At 35.1% G+C, this 23,421-nt stretch overlaps 1 protein-coding gene across 11 annotated transcripts in view; it reads left to right on the plus strand.

The window, feature by feature from the left end:
* Positions 1–23,421, plus strand: part of LOC119556407 (cAMP-specific 3',5'-cyclic phosphodiesterase) — a 128,781-nt gene that overhangs the window by 99,838 nt on the left and 5,522 nt on the right. For 3 of the 11 annotated variants that reach the window (XM_037868592.1, XM_037868596.1, XM_037868599.1), the window contains 7 exons: positions 1,577–1,753; positions 7,533–7,571; positions 15,801–15,905; positions 17,545–17,731; positions 18,323–18,416; positions 22,106–22,446; positions 23,130–23,394. In XM_037868592.1, the coding sequence (XP_037724520.1) occupies positions 1,577–1,753; positions 7,533–7,571; positions 15,801–15,905; positions 17,545–17,731; positions 18,323–18,416; positions 22,106–22,446; positions 23,130–23,394 (1,208 nt within the window). Of the gene's footprint in view, positions 1–1,576; positions 1,754–7,532; positions 7,572–11,697; positions 12,115–15,800; positions 15,906–17,544; positions 17,732–18,322; positions 18,417–22,105; positions 22,447–23,129; positions 23,395–23,421 lie in introns of those variants that run through there. The other 8 variants (XM_037868594.1, XM_037868598.1, XM_037868601.1 and 5 more) reach the window with 5 other exon arrangements.

Consider the following 23,421-nt stretch of genomic DNA (forward strand, 5'->3'; position numbering starts at 1 on the left):
CCCAACATTTTCCCAACGCTTTCCACTTCCCACTTTCAATCGCACCGCCCCGCTCCCCCCTTAAAAACGAAATAGTAGCAACAAGCGGCAACAACTTTGTGCCAAGTTTACTTAATGACCCCGGTATAAATTTTACTTAAAACATCATTTTTCTTTACGACTTTTCCACCAGCCTGGCGAGGAAAATGAGAGGGAGGTGTTGGGGAAAAGCTTGGTGGGGCAGGGCGACGGGGGGCGGGGAACACACAGCTGTGTGGGGCATGAAAGTTGCGGAAAAGTGCCTGAGCCAAGAGTTTCCATTCGAATTGATATTTTGTGTTTACCAATTTGGTGAGTTTTCAATAAGGTTGTGTCGAAATTTATGTTTCTGGATACTTTCTTATGTAAGTTGTGGATCTTATTTATAAGACAAAGACAAATACCGCTAATAGAAAAAAGAACATCTATTCAATATACAATTATAGTATCCATATTTTAGTATGATATACTTAGACTTCCCTTTTTATTTAACGATGAATTTATTATTTTTTAATATATACCGACTTATTTCTTTTTATCTTTATAATTACTATGTGTTAATATTATTTTATGTGAAATTCTTTTCTCTTTTAAGTCCCTATTTCGACAGCCCCTGTTTTCTTTCTTAGATCTTATTATGATTTGACGGAAACATTTCTTAAGTGATCAAATGTTGCTGGAAACCGTAATTTAAGAAATATATTTCCCAGAAAATCCGACGTCTTTAAATAAAGCAGAATGTTATATGTAGCATTAACGAATTAAAAGGATATTCTATACTACTATATACTTTTATGTGTATTGGCCTTATGCCAAATTAAATTGGCGTGAATAAAAGTTGCGGCTTAAAGGAGCCTGATTATAAGTTTAAGGCAGCCACCTAGCGGCAAATTGAAGTGCGCCCCGTCGGCCAAGATGAGCTAGCAGTTTTATGGAAGTTTCTATATTTTTTCTTTTAACAACTCCCCCGAAACTCGGGGGCTTGGCCCTCAATTGACTAAACTTTCCTTTCACATTTTCGGGCGGAGTGGAGTGACTTTTGCTTTCGCATTTTTCGTATTTTTTTTTTTTGTAGGGGGAAAAGAGGGCCTGTTACAAGAATTCTGCCAGCCAGAAAAACTTTTTGCCGCAGACAAGCGAGCTGAGAAAAAAAAGGCAGCGCAAAAGATGACCAAACAAAATGAAACTTTAAATGCGCCTTGTTAGGCGAGTTTCCGTTTCCGGTGGCATTGCCTTCGCTTTATAGGGCTATTTTTCTCTGGCCGGTGGTCCTTGAAATATATATTTATTAAATATGCTATTTCCTTTTAAATTCAATAACGGATATCAAATAAAATACAAGCTTTATGATATTTATAAATGTTATGACTTAAATAAACATGGAAAATCATTTGTAGTCTTACTGAACCATTAACTGTTTACAAATGTTTTATATTTTGTGTGGTTTTTAGGAAAACATGTACACTCCAGTCTACCTAATTGATAGTTTAATAATTTTTAAATAATTTTCCATTGAAAATAAATATTAATTTAATTCTTTTGATTATATTTATTGCAGTTTCGATGTAGAAAATGGCCAGGGCGCTCGATCACCGCTCGAGGGCGGCTCTCCCAGCGCCGGTTTGGTTCTACAGAATTTGCCGCAGCGTCGCGAATCGTTTCTATATCGCTCCGATTCCGACTTTGAGATGTCGCCCAAGTCCATGTCCCGAAACTCAAGCATCGCTAGCGAAAGGTGAGTCTTCCTGAACGAATTCGAAAGCATTGAGTTTCCCATCTCCCCATTCATTAATAATTTATTTATATATAAGTTTTGAGTTAATCTCGTTTCACATTTAATTTTCAAGCCGAGTTTTTCCCTTTATTTATTTTGTTTTTGTGAATGCCAACCGTAAACATTCACCTGTTTATTTATGAGCTCAGATAATGATTATGCTCGACATTTTCAACACCTTTTCCATGTTTGTGATTCCCCTTCCCTTAAATGGCTTCGATTATGGTTTTTCGCTTATGGTTCCTTTGCTTTGTTGTGACATTTTTTCTGGTACAATAACTTTGAGTGCGGTTAATGTTGTTTTCTGTGGTGTTTATCTACACTATTACCGAAACCATTCTGAACTATTTTTCCTATAATGACGTGTCTCTTTCTATCTCCTTTTGAGTGGTTTTCCTAATTTAAGGCCCTTTTTTGTATATATTTTTGTTTGGGCCTTATTCAGTCTTTTCAACACTGTATATAAAATATTTTTATTATCGATAAACCATTTCCACTGTTTTCAATCTGGCTTCCTCGATACTATTTTCTCTTCTATAACTCGTTTCTCTGTCTTTTTATGAACGAAATTTCTTAGTTAAATGCATTTTCTCTGTAATTTTTTTTGCTTTTTTAGTCTTTACCAACACTAAACGCAAAACGTCGAATTCTCTTTTCTATTTCTACTCTGTGTTTGTGAAATGCCATATACTTTTTTTTTAAATAATAACTAAGGTTAGAAAAAGTTCATAATTTCCACTTCATGTTGTGGGTGTTTAAGGGACTTTCCATAAGTATTCGAACAATTCAGAAAGGGATTTGTGGTGCGTCGCTGAGAAGGGGGGGATGACTCAATGGCGGAGCCTAGCTAAATTCCAAACGCACACATGCGAAAAGTGCAACAACTTAGCTGGCATCTCTCGGCTTCAGAGATTTTCCTCATCGCTATTCCCCTTTATATATCCCACCCGATCCGGGCCTTCCACTACTCCTCTCCTTTTCCCCTCTGTGTGGGACTACTATGACTTTGCTGGGGTTTTACCTCCCCCAGATTTTTCCTACCTACTTTCCGACCTCATCGTTAAAGTTCACAAAAATATGCAAAGCCCTGCACTACGGAAAATTTTATTGCAAAAACAAGCGGAATTCAACACTTATTTGAACAAATTTTGGAAAAACTTTATAAAGGTTAAAAATATGTATCCCTAAACTTTATTTTTAAAGCTTAATAAATTAATTAAATAATGTATTTTTCATAGTGTCTTATATTGAGTAATATTTTTAAATTAAAATTTTTAATCTTAGAATATATACGATTTTTTAGGAGCAGTCTTGTAAAATCCTTTAACAAAGTAGTCCAAAAAAGTTTCTTTTTTCGCCCAGTTTTTACTGCCTGATGCTGGGCATATTTTCTCCATAGCTTTTACAGGGCCTAAGGCCTCAACTTCAATTAGTTAGTCACAGTAGAACCGCCCTCACCTCCCCCAAAAAAAACCTCCCTCATTACACATGCATGGCCAAAAACGCGTTATGCAACACTGAGGCCGGAAATACAATTTTTTTTCGGCTTCCCTTCTGTTGTTGCTGTTTTATTTTTACTATGTGTGTGAGGTTGTTTTTTTTGGCAAGCCTTTTGGCTTCTGTGTTTTTGAGTGCATCCCCCTGCACACCCACAATTTTTTTTTATGCATTTTGGCAGCGGCAATGGGGCCACACACACACAGACACACCCATGTATTATGCACAAAAACAATAACACCTAATTACACATGCAGCTGCAACAACAACAACAACCAAAGTGGAAGGCTGCTGATGATCACCATCAAAAGATGGAAATATAGATGGGGGGGCGGAAAAAGTGGGAAAAAACTGGGTGAAAATCGAAAGGGAGGAGGCTGGCAAAATATTTACATTTTTACAGCTATATTTACAGCGCCAAAAGTGCGCTTTTCCCCCTGGCCACACTTCTGTTTTCGTTTTCCCCCCTTTTTGAAATATAGAGCGCAAATTATGGCTGCAAAAACTACAAAAGCCAAAATATTTGGCCCACAAAAAAGGAAAGAAAAACACTTAAGAGCCTGACGGGAAAACCACTTGAAACCCCAAAGTAAATAGATGATTTACGACTACGGAAATAACAAGATTTTCATGCCTTTTTAAAGACTCGATCCTGGAGGGGATAACTCAATCACAGGAAATGATTTACGAGATTAATTTAGATTTTCAACTTGAGGACTTAATTGCGTATTTATGATATTTAATGTACTAGATTTTTATATTTTTTGTTTAACTCACTTTAGTGTGTGCTAAATATGCAATTTAAAGTATAATTTGTTTATAGTTCTTTATTTTATAAATTGTTTAAGTAAAATTTTATTTAGAAAAGGAAAGTTTTTTCTTTTAATGCCGATAACAAAATTTAAAAAAAATCAATAAGTCAATTATCATATTGATTGAATCGTTTAAAACATCTAAAGATTAACATTCCTGTAGCCTCTGTATCTGTTGCATAATTCTTTTGAGTAAAGCCAACTCAATTTTAGTTCCAATAGGTATTTTGTTTTCCCCCAGTGGTTTGACCTTCTTGTCCATTGTTGTTGTTGTTGTTGCGGTCGGTTTTCCTTAGGTGTTGTTGTAGTTTTCCCTGTACGGTCAAATGTTTTTGGCAGGCGACAGCAACGCAATTTGCATTTGTTTTCAGTGCGGCATGGAAGCCGAAAACTTTTGTCTGCCTTCAAAGTTTTTCGGCCTGCCAAACTGTCCCTCTTTTCCGCTTTTCCCCACCCGGCGGGAAAATCATGGATGAGGAAAATGTAGGGTGGTGGAAATCTTCACCTTTCAGCGCACGCTGCGTTTGCTTTCAATCAAGTTGGAATATTTCTAGGGGCCTGCCACTTTCAAACAATGTTCCTGATGAGCTGTCAATTACACACACGTATTTATGGATGGGGGGGTCTTGAGCTAAAACCAAAACTAGAAGCAAATGGAGGGATGGGCAGAGAATAGAATCGAAAAGCATTGAGTGACGACCAAGTTTCATAAAGATTTCAACACTAATAACAAATAATTAGCCGACTGTCCGAGATTCTGTCTAGCATAGCACCCACACCCCAAACCATTTTCCGATTTTTCTCTTTTCCGTGTAAATGTCAAGGTCGTCATTCGAGCAAAACAACTCACAATTAGTCATAATATTTTGTTGTCGGCACCTCGGGATGTTCCTACTCACATTTTCGGACAGGCAACCCGAAAGACGAGAAAATAATCATGGCAACCAATAATAGATGCAGTTAAGTGGAATTGTTTTTATTGTTTTGTGTTTAATACCGAAAATAGAAGAAAAGAATACTTGTAGTGGGGTAGGATTTCTAAGATTTGTACACAAGAAAAAAAATATTACGTAGATTAGGGTAATGAAAAGGAAAGAAATCATTCGGGTGATTTGAATCCCTATTGAAGCAGACTAAAAGTATGCAAGGAAAAAAAGAAAGATGAAGAAAGAACTTAAAAAATAATGTTGCATTCTTTTGAACACCTCTTTGATAGATAAAACTATGAATTGGTTTCTTAAGCATAGCAAATCCATGAGATAAAAATATTTTTTCTGAAGTGCAGACGTTTATTTTAAGCCGAATAAAAGCTAATCCTAATCCCCAGGCTAAGCGTAGTCCCCTTTCCCGCCTGTCAACAACTTTAAATCCTGGGTTTTAATTTATCCCAAAAACTGTGTCAGGTGTCCCCCATGATAAAGTTTTTATCCAACCAAGCATGCAAATTCCTTTTGAAATTCCATCTTGCGAAACTTAAATTCCTCGTTGGTTGCCATCAATTCCAAAATGTGATTTAGAGGAAAAGCAAAATAGAAACCAAATTGAAAACCGGAGTTTAAATTAAAGAAACCAAGGGGGGGGGGGGGGGGGGGGGGGGTGGAGATGGAATCCTTTTAATTGAGTTGCCACAAAATTCCTACCTGTCCGGAGTTTTCCGGATTCTGAGGTTATTGTGGCTTAGTTTCGGGTTAACATAGGTTAACTTGGGTTAACTGAGGTGTGGCAGTTCTAAATGGGGTTACAGATAAGGTGGGTAGCAGTTTAATTTATTTGAGTTCATGGAGTGCCAAATGCAGTTGAATGAAGTAGTTTGGATTAGATTAAATCGGCTTTGGAAGTAGCAACAAAGGCAGGAATTGAATGGAGAAATAGGGAAGTAAAGAAATGTAACATTTTGTTAGGCAGTTGTTTAACTTGTACTTAATGTCTGCAAATATTTATACTCATGACTTTTATGGTTACTCGAAGTATTAAAATTATATAGCTAAACTTGGAAACAATGAAACATTTTAAACCTATAAAATTAAAATTAAAATTATTCTTACTGTCAAGCTAAATAAAGTCAAATAACCTAAGGTCGGTGTGATTCGCTAACCTCCGGTTATGTTAAGTTCTTTTATTTAATAAATAAACAACTATTTAAATTAAAGATACAATAATTCAACTGTTTGCTGTTTTTCAAAACAAAATAACGTGAGTTCATCTCCAATGTTCCGATTAGCTAACCTCCGGTTATGTAAAGGTTATTTCCTAAGAAAATTATAATCAATTATCAAGAGTTTAAACAAAATTAGTATTCTATTAAGAGTTCCTTTAAAAAAATTAAAGTTAGATAACGTGAGTACGCCGCCAATGTTCCGATTAGCTGACCTCCGGTTATGTAAAGGGCCTTTGCACTTTGCACAGCCCATTCTTCCCTTCGGCCCCCTTATTTTGTGCCCAATGACATTTGCACACAGAGTTTTGAATGCAGGAGACAAATGGACGGCAAAGTTGGCTGCCAAAAGGGGCGGGGTCGGAGGTCCTTTGGCCATGTGCTTAAATGTCAACACTTCAACTTCGACTTTTGTGCAGTCCATTCTCCATTTTGTTTGTCTGTCTGTTTGTTTGTTGTGACGTTGTGGAATGACGTCACGACGCTGAGTTTGCACTGATCTATGCGACGGGGGTCATTGTCTGCGTCAGCGAATTTGTACGGGGTTGCCGCCCCACATATCCCAACCCCCTTTATCCGCCCGTTTTTCGTTACACACCCATTTAGCATTTGGTTGCACGTGACGCATCAATTGGGCTGGCGGGAAAATACACGGAGAGAAAAACACAGACATTAGCATAGAGTGGTATTTCATTAAACAATGTATATAATTTATTTACAAGGGATGAAATGTATTATATTTATTAAGGAAGTTTTAGAATGTCTATAACACTCTAAATAAAATAACACTATATAAAGCCACTTGAAGAAAGTTACAAAAAAAACAAATAAATATAATATAAACATTACTTTTAAATTGATAAGATAATTTTAATAATTATTTGGTTTTATTTGATCTGAAAGTTAAGAAAAAACTTCAATATTAAATTTAATCTGATGATATATGTTTTTTAAGAATAGCAGAAAAGTCTTACATTTCATCTTAACCAAAATGATCCTTTAATAATGTTAAACAATATATGTAGTTACCTTTGGAAATATTTTATTGTATTTTTGTGTCAACATTTTTTTTGATTTGATTTTGAATTTCTGTTGTTGCTGTTTGTCAGCCCCTTACCCTAGCTACATTTGCCCACTAATTTCCCCTTATTTCCACCCTATTTCCACCGGCTTTCCCACATTTTCCCCTCTATTTCCTCCTCTATATCTAGTGAAATTTTTATATGATTGTTGTCTGTATTATCGTTGTTTATTAAGATTGTAACCCTTTTTCCAGGTTTAAAGAACAGGAAGCCTCTATACTCGTTGACCGATCGTACGTATGCCGAGAGATCTGATCTGCCTATATCGCTCTCTCTTTCTCTGTCTCTCTCTATCTATCTATCTATCTCTATCGTTATGTCTTGCCTGCCTTTGCATATTTGATGTTTGTATGTTTGTTGTCGTTGTCCTTTCGCCACTGTTATCCTGCATTTTGTGATTTGCATGCGGTTTTCCTTCACTACCTGAACACTCGATAATTATAGAGAAATATTACACAGTTTTTCATTTTGGATTTCATAAGGGTAATTTGTGGCTGTTTTATCCACTCGTTGCACTCGCATTTCATTGGTTTGCTATGGTCTTGGTCCTGAAATTTGCATTTAATTGTTTGCATGTTTGATAGATTAAATAATTATATGTACTGGGTACGTTAAATGGAATATAATACAACAGCGGTAACGTATGAAAAACATATTTTAAGAAAGATCTTATGGTATAAACTACTTTTCAAGAATTTCGATTATATCTTTCATTATCTACTTTAGTTTATTTAAATTATTTTTAATAAGTTTATATTTATTTGTCTAAAATATTATTTTTTTCAATTTCAAAACATAAGCATTAGGCTAAATTAATATTGGTGTACAACCATTAAAACAATTTGTAAATATAAAAGTAAAGGAACTTTTATGAAAAATTATTTTTCGTTATTTCAATATGTATATCTTTTAAAAATATATCCGTATTAGATAAACATTTTCCGCCACCTATTTTTATTTATTTTTTAAGTTTAAATGGTTTCTGGCCTCTTTAGACTTTGAAATATGCGCTTCGGTACTATTCTTTCTAAGAAAAACGGAAAATAACTTGTCTTCTGCGGGTTCAGCGAACTCTGAACTTTCCCTGTCTCGGGAAAATACGTCATTCGAGTCATAACTGGCTCACATGTTGGTCATGTCCGTTGAGTCATTTCAATTTGTCTTCGGCAAGTCACGAGTTGCAGGGGAATTTCACACACCGACCGAATGACGCGGACATCTGGGGTGTTCTGTGAGTGCAGGCCAAGCTAATTTAAATATGAAAAACATTTCCTATTTCCTGTCCCCAAGTGCCAAGGCCCAAAAAATATATAATATATAAATAAACCGAAAAAAAAACATATATAGGGAATATAAATAAAATGGAATAATTGCTGACAGAAGTCAATCAAGGGGAACTCTCTACCGAAAGTCCCCCGTTGCGGTCGCAGTCTACTTGCCACATGCAGTGCCGTCGCACCGGGCGTATACGTAACGTAACGTAACGCGCGCGCGTCCGTTCCTCACATTATTCATACGCAGCGTGACACCCAAGAAGAAATGCCCGCTGCTGGCACACGAAACCAGACCAAAACCAAAGCGAAAAACCCATAAAATATGGCTCAAGATGAGGCAGCAGCAGAAGAGTAATGCTTCTGCTTTTGCCTTTGCTTCAACTAAATAAAATACATTTTTCCCGTGCATTAAATTTGCTCTGCAAGCAGCGTTTCAATTGCCTCGGAAAAAAATTGTATATATATATATAGAAGAAAATAAACTGTGAGTGCCTGAATATGATTCGTGAGTGCTGTGAGTGCTCGTGATTGCGGGCACATAATTTTAGCTTTAATACACATATATGTAAGACCATATATATATTATATACACGTATATATATATGGGGAAAATGCATTGCACATTGCAGATTTGTCATTCACACCCAGCGGTGAAAAAAAATAGAAATTCCTTTTTATAGCACGTTGTGTGTGTGTGGCATGGAAATGGCAGGCTGGCTGGGGAAAACGGAAAATGGAAAATGGCTGTGCTGAGCCAAAAGTGAAATGCAAATTAAGTGCTTTAATATCGGCAGCTCGGAGTGCATTCTTCCATGATATGGCCAAAACGAGAAAGGGACTAAAAATAAAATATTTCCCCGATCGACAGACACTTTTTTTTTAACCTCCACCAAGACCTTTCAAAAAAGAAGCATTTGGCATCTTTAAAATGTGCAAAATACCCTAACATAAGTATTTGATTTTTATATAAACCAAACTTTGAAAATAATTGAGAATATCAGGATATATTTTTTTATGTTAACAAAATATAAAATATTTTTATTTTCTTATTCAAAATGTTGTAACCAAGACAGAAAATTATTTTTTATTATTATTATTACTATTTTACTAATTTTTTTCTTTAATTTTTAAAATGTGCAGTATAGAAAAAGATTAATATTGCCAGGGTCACCCCAAACACATCAAGACCGGCAAAAGCTGGTTTAGGTATTATACATTTTAATGGGCTTTTCAAGCGGTTATTGTTATAGTTGACTAGTTCTCAAGGCAGCTTATTCTAAATGTGAAATGTGGCCAGCAACTGTTTGATTGCATAAATCCCATAAATCTCTGGCTGCAGTCAGATTAAGACTAATGCCCGCAGATATTCCCCCCATAGAGTGTTTATCCGAAATGCCTAGGCACTTGACTAGATTGAGCTTTTGTTTAGGAATGCACTGGAAAAAATAAGAACTCAAATAAATCGAATTGCTTGCATCGAAAAATAATTTTAAAAAGGCAAGAAATCCTTTATTAAAATAAAATTTCGTTGTATTAATAAAACACTAAAAAATAGAGCTACTATTTTCCCCAAGTGTAGCGATTAGAAACCGTGAAAGCTATGTAAAGACTGCAATAATTCGCTCAGTCAAGCCAATAAATGCAGAGCCATTTTAAATCCCATTTCGGCACACGCTGCGTATGAGTAATGTGGGCCTATTACCCAGTTAGCGGCTTTTAAGTGCTGCGTGGGTAAAAATTAAAAAATTCGCTCGTCCCAAAATTTATAATTAGAATTCTTGTAATACCATGCTCTTTTTTTCCCTCAAGAATTTCTCCGCACGCTCTCGTTTTCTTCATTCTATAACATTTTGCCTCTATCATGCGAAAGATATTAAAATAATTGCCGTATTTAAAAATTGTTGTTGTTGACGCTAATGAGCGTTAATCAAATGCCAACAGCTGCAGCAGCAGCAGCAACAACAACAAGAATATTAATACTATTAATATTAACCAGCCATTGAAGGCAAAAGCAAAAACAAAAACAAAAACAGAAAAAAACGCAGAGGGGGAATTTATTAAACATTAGCGTAGGTAAGTGCGATGGAAAAAGCAAAAAGAGGGGAGCTCTGCAAATGAAAATTAAATTATTTGAGCGTCAGCTATATCTTCTCATTCGGAATATTCATCATTGCGATGATCATGATGGCTGTAGTTGCGTTGCCGATGATAATGATGATGATGAAGTGCCAGGCAAGGACGTATTCCCCATACAGGGTGCTCTGAAAATGATATAGGTAGCTCTACCTAACACTCTTTGGCCATTAACCTTTTTTTATTATTATTTATAATTTATTATAATTTTAAAATCTTTTTTTTTCCTAAAATTGGTAAATACAAATGGTATATTTATCAAGCAGAAAATATTATAAAGGTATTTCAAATGTATCTAATAAAAGCCTTCCACTTTAAATGGGATTGTTAAGTTTGTTGAATTTTTTTTTAGAAATCTTATAGTTATTTTTTTTTAATTTAAATTTAAAATAGCATTGATATAGCGTTTTTTTTTTGTAATTATCAAACGATAAAAAAATATTCAAAAATTAGTCATTATTCATTAGATATACTAGATAGATATACACCCTGAATGCCAATAATTTAAATTAAATAAGATTTATGAGTTTGTTACATTTAATTTAGTAGTTCATCTAGGTTTGAGTAAATATATTATATATATGCATTTCGGTAGAAATAAATGCTTGACGATATTTTAAACTTTTAAAGCGTAAATTAGGTTTCAATTATTAGATAATAATATTTGCTATAAGGCCCCTGTATGCCAATAATTGAGCAAATGCTGTTTGCCTGATGAAGATGAAAAGCAAGCTGAAATCTTACGCGAAATGAAAATACAAAATACAAGCTCTCACGAGCGACGAGTAGGAATATTTTTTCATTTTTTCATTTTTAAGTTGAATATAATTTGTGCGCTCTGCTCTCGCGAGACTCGTCTACTATAATTTTTCTTTTTCGTGTGTTTGGCCTCTGTGCTTTCTGTTTTCTGTATTTTTCTGCCGCGGGACGCGCTTCATTCTCGTTTAGCGGTTGCTCGTGGAAATTTCGAAAAAATCTCAAACAAGCCGCGGAAATTTCAAAAAACACCAGCGACGAAAGGAAAACAGCAAACCGATTGCTTCAATCACAGAAAAAAATTAAATAAACAGGCGACTCAAAAGACTTTTATCGAGCGAAGGCAAAAGAACTTCCAACTAGTGGGCCCAAGTGGGCCAAAAGTGATTGTTAATTCTATTTATCTTATAAACATTGTGTATTTTTTTTTTTTTGTTAATTGGTAATCTGTGCATAAATCCAGAAAAATGCTTAACAAAAACTCAGCAGGATCGCAATCGCTGCCGCGAGTGCACAGTTTTTTCAACATGATACCCTCGATAATGCAGGATGATCTGGCTGTGACCATACTGAACGATCGGGACAACATGTTTTCCATTAAGTCGCAGCGCAGGTATACATATCCAAAGGAACATATAATCCCTGATCACAGGGCCATTTATGGCCACCTCTCAAAATAGTTCGCCTCCTCTGCAGATATACACCTCCATAGAGATGATACGTATATATCGAAAATACGGCAAATAACTAAATACACATATTTATATTCCAATTTTAATGACAACCAACAAGCCGCGTGTTTCTATATATGCCTCCATTAATTATGATCTATGGTTTGCGTTTATTTCTATCGCATATTTCTATGCCAATATATTGGCTGGGCCTAAGTTCTCTATATATATGCACCCATATACCATTTGTATCTGCTGTATTTATTATAAATTTTAATTGAAATTTTATTGAGTTATTTTGCATTAGAGATTTATTGCCAATGTACTGCGGGAATTCCCTCTGTTTATTCTGTGAAAAAAAAGCCTTAAGCAAAAAGCTTTTCATTTCACTTTAAATGTCATTACCTTTCAAAAATATTGTCACCCAAATTCCCAGAACCTATATCTAGTTTTTCGGCGAATGTTTTACATTTTTAGGCTTAAAAATTGTTTGGATTGTTTTATTAGGATATTGAGTTTTATGAGTAGTTCCATTTTAGAGAAAATTCTATACATTTGTCATTGGGCTTTTAGTGGATGTCAAAGTGAACAAATTTGTAATAGAACTGTGAAATGAGGTGTCCAATTTTAAAGAATTTGTGCCTCTTCGACATGGTGGTTTTCTCTGTTAAATATTATAAGTAAAATTGAATGTTTTTCCTGCCACTTAATCACTCCTTTATAATCACTTCTTTATAATCACTTCCATAACCCCTTATTTATAATCACTTCTATATTAAAATGAAATTTAATAGTTTCTTATTTTAAATGGTATCTGAGTGTCATATAGTTCTTAATCAATTTATGAGACTCTTCTTAATTAAAAATTATTCTTAATTGGCTTACCTCCCTATTGTCACTCTATATTTATTTTTTTTTTATTTACCTACTACACTTTTGATGAGTCACGCTGTGTTTTCAACTAAAGAGGCGACGCCTTGTCAATTGGGGGCGTGTTGAAAATGCGTCGCAATATTAATAAACCAAAATAGCAGGGGAGATGGCACAAAAATAACAATAAATATTCTGGGGTGGACGTACTAAAATTTTTTTTAAACGAAATGACAAATCAGTGTCAACAAAAAAATTAACCATCAAGAGAGTTCTTCCTTCGAGTACAAAGGCCAGACGAAACCATTTGTTTTTTTGGGACAATGATTGGTTTTCCCGCCATTTTCCAGAATCATTTGCGTTTAACGATGGATAATGTCTGGCACGATTTTTCAGAGCGATTTCCATGCTATATGCCATATATGCTACGTGCCAAAAGTCAGGCAAACCAAACAGAAGTGTGTTAAGCAAATATCGTGAGACAGCCGATGAGGGAAGTGAGAAAAGTGGCCAGAAATGTGAGTTTGAACCGCAAAAACAAAAAAGAAAAGAAATGAAAGCACGGAGCCTGTAAATTAGCCACTTTTGTGTGTTTTTATTGTTGTGCTTATGGACCCAAAGGAGGTCAGTTTTACATACTTCGAGATCCCACACAATGGCATTTTTCATGCTCATATTTTTTGATTTTCATTGTCTGGTCATTTGGCGAGCAATATTGTTTAAAACATTCAGTAAAGTGTTAACCGAAAATGGCTATATATTTTGTTTATATAGTAATTTAATTCAGCCACAAAAATAAAAATATTAACTACTGTAAGTAATATAATTAACTTGTGACGAAAACAACTCAACTTTTGAAAGATATGGGGAATACATCTGGTTAATAAATTTGGCTTACAATGTTGTTCAAAACATTCAGTAATATGGTAACAGAAAATGGTTATATAGAAATTAAAAAAACTATATTCATGCACAAAAATTAAAACAGTAAATACTGTAGTTAATACATTTTACTAGTGACAAAAACAACTCAAAACCTTTATAAGATATGAGAAATAAATCTAGTAAATTAAATTTAGCTAACAATATTGTTCAAAACATTCATTAAAATGTAAATCAAAAATGGTTAAATTTTTTTTGTTTATTTAGTAATGTATACAAAAATTAAAACAGTAAATACTGTAAGAAATAAAATTAACTAGTGACGAAAGCAACTAAAAACCTTTAAAATATATGAGGAATAAATCTAGTAACTGAAATATATTCAACACTAAATATATTTTTACCTTTCAAAATACATTTTATTTTTTAAAATTATTCTCCAGAAATTCAGTTCATACTTTTATGGCCTTGTCTTTTAATTAAACCCTAATTTATTTTAAATAAATTGACAAGTAAACTTCAACATTTTGTACTGCAAACTGAATTTCAATATAATATTATTTAGTCGGACCTCTAGTTTCTGCTTTCAATTAATTTAAATTTTATTTCTTTGGCGCCATTCCACGTTTCTGCGTTTAATTTGTCTCCCAATTTGTGGCGTCACCGACGTGAACGCCCCCACAACTTAATCTATATATACATACACATACAACTGTCTATATGTATTTAGCGTTTCATTTTTTATTATTATTAATTTATGCCATTTTTTGTTTGTCAACGTTTTTCGTTTCTCCTCGTTTTTTTTTTTGCCCATTTCGATTTTTGCTTTTTCTTCTTTAATTTTCGGGTTCCTTTTGTTTTATTTTTGGCGCACAGCGAAAATTCCGAGCCAAGTGGCTAAGGAGAAAAGTTCGGCCCATGTGCCACGCCCCCGCCCTCGATGTCCTCCCATCGCGATTTCCTTCTGAATGTTTTCCACAATTTCTGTGGAATTTTCAACTGCCCAAAAAAAGGAAACGGAGGATAAAAACCAAAACTTGGCCGTCGCCATGGCGTCCTTTTTTTTACTTGTCTTCGTTTTTTCCCTTCTATTTGAGTACATTCACTGACCTTTTTGGAGCAACGTTTCCAATTTCCACAACATTTTGCCATTTAAATTCTACTCAAAATGAATGCCACACAAATTAAATAGTTTCAACAAAATACAGAATAAAAAGGAAAAACAAATTTAAAAAATTAGCAAATTTTCGTTTAAAATTCTTGGTGTTTATTTATGGTCTTGTTTTCGCTGCTTTTGGCAATGCATCAAAGAACCTCCGAAACTTGTACGATGTAAGAGGATTTGGTTGGCCGACTTTTATAGATTTCCAAACACACTTTGCGATTATTATGGGAAATTACACACTAATGTGGAAAACATCATTAGTTAATCAAAAGGTGTTTATTGTGCGCTCGAAAATGGGATTTGAAATTGTTGTAAAAGGAATTAAAGAAAGTCTATACAGCCAAAAGTATTTTACTAAGGTCCATAGGATGTATTATTAAAAATATATACATTTTTATAATTTTTACAAGTATGCACATAAATTTATCCAAAAGATGTTAAGTTTTTTTTTATTAGTTATTTAAATTTTAAGTGTTAAAACATCCCTTTTAAAATTATGCAAAAAATCACAGAGCAATATTTAGTAATTAATAAAATTGTAGTAATTTAGTTTATTTTATAAAGGGTAACACATTTGTAGCATTTGCATGTTTCATACACCGCTTCTCTTTTCTTTGTTTTCGCTTAAAACGAGGCATAATTTAACTGGATATAAATTGAAATGTTTACTAACAATTTTCTATGTTTTCCCTATTTTATCTTTTTTTACAGCCATGGCGAGGATCTCATTGTGACGCCTTTCGCCCAAATTTTAGCCAGCTTACGTTCAGTGCGCAACAATTTATTAAGTCTGACAAATGTTCCAGCATCAAACAAGTAAGTGTATTGTGACCTTAACAAGGCCCCATCCCCCCCTTCTATAGCCACTTAAACCCCCTTCTTAACTCTTAACCACCACCCCCCTTAACCTTCCGGAGGCATTCAATTTGTTGTGTACTATATATACAATGTACTTGACCCCGAAAAAAAAATATGTGAAATCTCACTCTGTTTTAACCCCCCTTAACCCCTATGTGTGCTGCTGCCTGCTCTCTGCTCGCCTTAACCTACTCACTCTCTCTCTGGTCTTGGTGTGTGTTTTTTTTTTTTTGTCGTCTCACACTTTAATTAATCAAAAGCAGCGACCACAATGACAACAAACAAAATCACACTCTCATCTAACAATAACTTTTGATGGTCGGTCGGTCCATGAAAATATACTTTTATATATATATGTATGAAAATTAAAAATAGATATGGACATAGATATAGATGGGAGATATAAATAAAACCCTACGAAAGGTTGAAGGTACACAACACCCACTCAGCCCACGTTTAACACCCGTACATTTGCAATAATGACGCCAAAAATGTGCCAAAAATACAACAAGTGTATCGCCAAAACAACTGGGACAGAAAAAGAATTTTATATGAATTTTTTTTTCCCAGGAATATATCCATGGCGCACAACTTAAATTTAGCGAACATTTCTATTGAGAAGGCTACATATGAAAAGTTGATTTTCTTAAGAACAATAGCATATTGGGTTGTTCAACCGGGAATTTGTTGTCTTGTCGATTGCTGCTCGCTGTTGGTTGTTTTTGATATGTGATTAACCACTAATTACTAAATGTTTTAATCTATTTTCCCTGGGTTTTGACCAATATTTTAAGTACCAAGGCAAAGGTTACTGATTTTTATGATACATTTGTATAAACTGGAAGTTGTTTCTAATTTAAAAATATCCAAAATAATCACAAAGAACACAAATAATTATATTACAAATGTATTTTTAAAAACAAAATAACATTTTCAAAACTATAATTTTAAAACCTTTCTAATACTTTTAAATTAAGTATTTATTTGTGTTGAAAATCTGCAAGAAAAATGTACCCCTTGAGAAAATGGGTTAAAACACGTAACACCTAACCTTAACCCCGTGCAGGCCCCCAGAAAGACACCCCTGATATGCAGTGATTGCTGTAAATATAAAGTTTAGCCCCCGTGCCCCGAAAAATTACGAAAATTCACAAATATAAATATTTTTTCTCTCTTTCTTCCGCTCTCTCTCGCTCTCTCTCTAACTCTCTCTCTCATTTAACCATTTTGCATATGTGTCTATATGTGTGTCACCGATACTTTCGCAAAACCACAAATCTAAATGTTGTGTTCTCTCTTCACCACACCCACACCATGCTACCGTATTCCATATTCCATATTCCATACTCCCCATTTCCCAATTTTATTTGAAATATACATTTTTTGAATTTGATCACCATCATTTCCATATTTGCTAACCATGCTCCCTTAAATGTTTGTTCGATTGTTTGCTGATTCGTTTGTTTGTTTGATGATTTTGTTTGTTTGTTTGTTGTATTTGCACCTTAAAAACCCCCACCCATTACCCCCCTCCCCCTCCCATAATCTCTGTGCGTGTGTGTGTGTGTGTGGGGAAACTGTGTATTAATCCATCAAGATCCAGGCGGCCCAACCAATCCTCGTCGGCCTCCCGATCGGGAAATCCCTCGGGAGCCCCACTGTCCCAGGGCGAGGAGGCCTACACCCGCCTGGCCACCGACACCATCGAGGAGCTGGACTGGTGCCTCGACCAGCTGGAGACCATCCAGACCCATCGCAGCGTCTCCGACATGGCCTCGCTCAAGGTAGGCTATACGATCCAAATTTCTCTAACTCGAACTGGGGGAAAATCTTTTGTAAAGGGCATATTCAATGATGTTTTACAAAAAGTTATCGATATATAAAGCTAGCTTTCTATAGGGAAATATATATATATCGATATTATTATAGAGGTATATATTTTATAGGATCCCTAATGTAAACCAAAAACTTTGCATGAAATCTTTAGTTATTTTGAATTAGAGATGATGACTAAAGATATCGATATACAGAGATCGTTTATATCGATTTTATAAAAATACAACATATAGATAGCATATATGTTTTAAGCAAGAGAGTATAACTAAGTACATATATTGATATTCAAAGTTCGATTATATAGATTTTTTTTTAAATATACCACTTTTCGATTATTGTATTTTAAAGCCAAGATTATAATAATACGAAAAAATTTCAGTAGAGTGTAAAAAGGGCAATCAACTAGAAATTTACAAATGTATATCTGAGTACTATTACCCATAACATTTTAGAATTATTTATTAAGTGTCCCCATGTTCGAGCTAAGGAAAATAGTATTCAAATTCATATCTAAAATTCCCCATTTTTTCCAATTCCAGTTCAAACGCATGCTCAACAAGGAGCTGTCACACTTCAGCGAGTCCAGCAGATCAGGAAATCAGATTTCCGAGTACATTTGTTCCACATTTTTGGGTGAGTGACGATGCATAAATAGTAAGATACTAAATAGAATCTATGAAAACTGAAAGAATCAATTCAAGTACTGACTGAAAAGCAATAGAATCTAAATGATTTATTAGAAAATACTGAACAGTGCTATTATTGTGAAAACAAATGAAATTAGCATACTTTATACTTGAATTCGCATAACACTTTCTCAACCATTTTGCATCGCATCAAGGGTCTTTATGTACCAATTCCGATCCCCCAATCGATATATCTAAAGATGGAACTCATTTTCCACCCAAGATGGATGGCAAACTTTTTTGCAAAACAATTGCTCAACAATCCCAACACTCGAATCATTTCCTCTGGATTTCCAATTGTGTTTACCCCTTATTTGCGATTCCGCCTCGTCATCTATGCCAGAAACTATGACTTAACCCACCAAAGCCCCCCCCTCCAAAGTTATTCAAGATGCTTTGCGGAATTCAACTTTAGTTGGCTGCAATTTGTTTCAGGCTGCTCCTCCTGTTCCTTCTTTGTTTTTGTATTGTTTTTTTTTTGTAGTTTTTCTAGCCGCTTTGCTCAGCAAAGTATGCAATAAAATCGCATTAACCACAGCGGCGGGAAAAGGCGAAAGAATAGAGTTCAAGTAGCTGAGGCCACCAGCCATCCATCTCCATCTCCATGGCCAACAAATTAGGGCGAAAAAATGCCAGCAAAAGTTATGCAAATCATGGATTTGAACCGCTGTAGAAAAGGTCGAACAAACTATACCCTGAAACCAGTTGAACATATTAAAACTATACTTAAATATATTTAAAAATGTATTTTTATTTTTTATACGGTAATAGAACATTTTAGAGAAATTATTAAAGCCAGTGTTTAGAAAATACTTATCAATCCATTAATGATAGGGAATACTGTTAGCAAGTTCGTTGGGGAAAACAAGTCGATGTCGATGTCGCTGTTTCATTCAATTTCCCCCCTTTTTTTCTTGAATTGAAAGTGCAAAATTAAATTATGCAGAGCAGCATAAAAACAGATGAAGTGGAAATTTCATTGTTTAACCTGCGAGCCAAGCCCCCAAAGCGAAGACCTCTGCACGCCCACAGTTGTCGACGTCCCCCATTTTCCCCCAAAAAGTTTTCCCCTGCCCCCGGCCGGCGCACTTTCCCGCTGCCACTTTCCACTTTTCTACTTTTATTCAGACCAAAGCCACTTTTGTGGCACTTTGTGCGGGAACGGGAACATTTTTCGAGGGTTAAAAAGTGACTGCACGGCTAAAAATAATCATTAAAAATAGTTTATAGTTATAGTTTTCATTTATTATAGTTAATGAAAAAAATGAAAATTTTTTAATTGCTAAAAAATTTAATATTTAAAAAAAATTATTACTTATTGTGTACTTTTATATATTAATAATTGTTCTTTGTTATAAAGAAGGTATTTCTTTTTTTTTGTAACCGAAGGTTTTATTAAAATAGGCCTAAAAAAATTTTTTTTTTTAATATTTTGAGATGAAAAAGGTGTTTTTGAAATGCTTTCGAAATATTTTACGGTGTATATGTATATCGTGCCTTAGATTTAATGTGATTTCGGAAAAGTAAAGAATTTTCCGATCAGTTTTCTATTTTTTCTGTGCAAACTGGGCGATGGGCGTGACCAAACAAAGGGGCCGCACCTAGTCAAAAAAAAAACAAAAAATACCAAAAAAAAAAAAAAATAAAAAAGAGTTGAAAGCGCAGAAAAAATACCAGAGGGGCAGAGGGAGGGAAAGGATATCGGGCATATTTGCACATTTGTCCATATTTCTGCTTCACTGGGCACCCAGTGAAAGAGGGGGTCTTATAGAGGACGCACCGATTCGGGGGGATAAAGTGACCTTCTCGGGAGCTAAGGCTACCTTTTCACTAGAATTTTCAGGCCTAACCCAACTAACTTGTTGTTGCCGTAGTTTATCAAGCATAAAATCGCATTTGGGGGATACACACAGCAGAAAAAAACCCCCCACACACACACACGACTGCCTAATGTCCATTTGTAACACTTCATTTGAAACAGAAGCCTCGACCTCGAAAGTCAAAAAAAAAAAAAGAATGGTATAGAGGGGAAAAAAGCGACCCAAAAAATGATGGCGGAGAAAAACAGATTTCAACACCTGAAAATCGCCCTGGGAAACGGTGAAAATAGCAAAGGGAATCCAGAAGAGAAAGTGAAGAAAGCATATGCAAAACAAGATGCTGCCACGCAGACACATCACGTGAATTCATTTCGCCTTAAAAGATATTCCAGTCCCTGGCTAAAAAAAAGTGTCGTGAGTGAAAAACAAAAAGGAAACCCTTGCCGACGGGCTAAAAAAATTATTAGGAATTTTTCGAGAGTATTTATGGGTTGCCAAGCTGATGGAGTTGGCAAAAAAAATGAAGGGAAAAATAAAAGGAAAATCCAGCTTTAATACTCAGATTAAACTACAAATGTCCTTGTGCGACAGCTAAGAATTACTACCATTAAAAGGACGAAATCCTGTCACTTTTAAGGAATACGTCATCGGCAAATAAACCCAACATACTGCCTCTAAAAACAACAAGAGAAGACCCAACCTTTTCCCATTGCCTGGTTATTTATGTTTCATTTGTAGTTTTAAGTTTTTACCGGCAAACAAAAATTCAACGCAATTTGGAATTTGAAATGAATATTAATTTATGCACAGGCAATTTGAATTTGCTCTTCAGGCCGAAAACAACGACAAACAAACAAACAATCGTGTGTATGTGTGTGTGTGGAAAGGGGGCCCCAAAGGGTTAAGGCGGCCCCAAAATGTAGGCAATGAAATTTTGAATGGGGAAACTGCAAAAGTTTTGCTTGTTTGCCGTCGAACGCTTGAATATTTATATGGCTGTTTAAGCACCGAGTAAGAAGGCCCTGAGAAATGCGAGTTGAAGGACTTGGGTCGCTGCCCCACATCTCTGCATCCCCTGGCCCCCATTTTTTTCATTTTCCATTCAGATGGGTATATAGCCATAGCCATAGCTATAGATATAGATATAGATATAGATATAGATATAGATAGAGATGCAGATACTGCCGGGGGTGATGTTCCCTGGCACATGTGTGTTTCTGGCAGGCGATGATATACTTATGCCTGTTTGTCTTGGCTTACTGAGGCACAATGCGGCTGGTATATAATTTTAGTCGATTTTATAAATTAAAAGATATTTTCTGGGGCTTAAAACAGGCTTTACTTTATTTTCAAGAAACCTAAATATAGTATACTGAAAAATAACGTAGTAAATCCAATGATTTCATATTACATTTAAGTATGTTTCGCTGTGCCTTGAATTCATTGCAGTTTTTATTAATTTGGAATTTTGCGTATACTTGATACAAAAAATTATGTAACCTCTTTTAAAAAAAGCGAAAATTGGTCAAAAAATAAATGTTCCTTAAAAAAGTAATTATACGATTGAAAAACCCCTAAAAAAAATACGAGTCTTTTTGGCTAAAATAAGTTAAATTAGCTTCTAACATGGCTATAATACAAACAAATATATAATAACGAAATATTTGAAGTTAAAACCAGAAACCTATCTGTATGTTTTATATTTCTAAATAATTTATTTAAAATTATTATGTTATATATTAAACAAATAAATTTACTTTTAAAAAAATTACCAAAACAATTATTTGACTCGGTTTTATTCTCATTTTTTCCACAGACAAGCAGCAGGAGTTCGACTTGCCGTCGCTGCGCGTGGAGGATAATCCGGAGCTGGTGGCCGCCAATGCCGCCGCCGGCCAGCAGTCCGCCGGCCAGTACGCCCGCTCCCGCTCCCCCCGCGGCCCGCCCATGTCGCAGATCAGCGGCGTGAAGCGGCCCCTTTCGCACACCAACAGCTTCACCGGCGAACGGCTGCCCACCTTCGGTGTGGAGACGCCCAGGGAGAACGAGCTGGGCACCCTGCTCGGCGAGCTGGACACCTGGGGCATCCAGATATTCAGCATCGGCGAGTTCAGCGTCAACCGGCCACTCACCTGTGTGGCATACACCATATTTCAGGTGCGTGAAAGCGGTCTAAGTGGAAGTAAATGTACTTAGGGAAGTGGGATCAAGTGGTTTGTGTATGCCCATAAACTAAGAAATCAAAACTTGCTGAATTCTAAAATATATAGTCTTTAGGTTCTGCTATATTTTCAGAAATTTAAAAAATATGTTCAGAAAATGCTGTTTTTCAAAAATGTATTCGAAGCTAATCGAATATTTTTTTAAAAGCCTCAGATTTTGATTAATTTTCCTTAAAAAGTTCGGATAGCTTATGGTTTAGCTTTAACCAATTTAACAAATGACTAAAAACTGTTCGAATATTTTTTAAATTGTCTTCAAAAAGTCCCATATATTTTCTAATTATGTCTTAAAGCAGTCCTCAAATAAATATTAAAATATTGTTTTAATTCTCCAGAAACCCCTTACAGTTTTATTGAATAGCATTGAAAAGAATGCATTATTATATTCAAAAGCTTAAACAAATACTTAAGATTTATTTTGTATGGACTCTTCTTATAATCTATCATATTTAAAAAAAAGATTTTTTTTATTCAAAAAAATGGTTTTGTTTAGTTAAAAAAAAACTTCTTATAGATATACCATATCTATATATCGATATACCTAGTTAGACATAAGTTTTTAATCTATAAATAATATTTGACTAATTTTTTCCCCCATTTTTGTTTCACCCCCAACAGAGTAGAGAATTACTGACCAGTCTTATGATACCACCGAAAACTTTTCTTAACTTTATGACTACTCTGGAGGACCACTACGTCAAAGACAATCCGTTTCACAATTCGCTGCATGCCGCCGACGTGACCCAGAGCACCAATGTGCTACTCAATACACCGGCGCTGGAGGGCGTCTTCACACCGCTCGAGGTGGGCGGGGCACTGTTCGCCGCTTGCATCCACGATGTTGATCATCCCGGCTTAACCAATCAGTTCTTGGTTAACTCAAGTGGGTTTCCCTTTAAATTTCCCTTTA

This window comes from Drosophila subpulchrella, chromosome X (genome assembly GCF_014743375.2).
Source record: "Drosophila subpulchrella strain 33 F10 #4 breed RU33 chromosome X, RU_Dsub_v1.1 Primary Assembly, whole genome shotgun sequence".
NCBI lineage: Eukaryota > Metazoa > Arthropoda > Insecta > Diptera > Drosophilidae > Drosophila > Drosophila subpulchrella.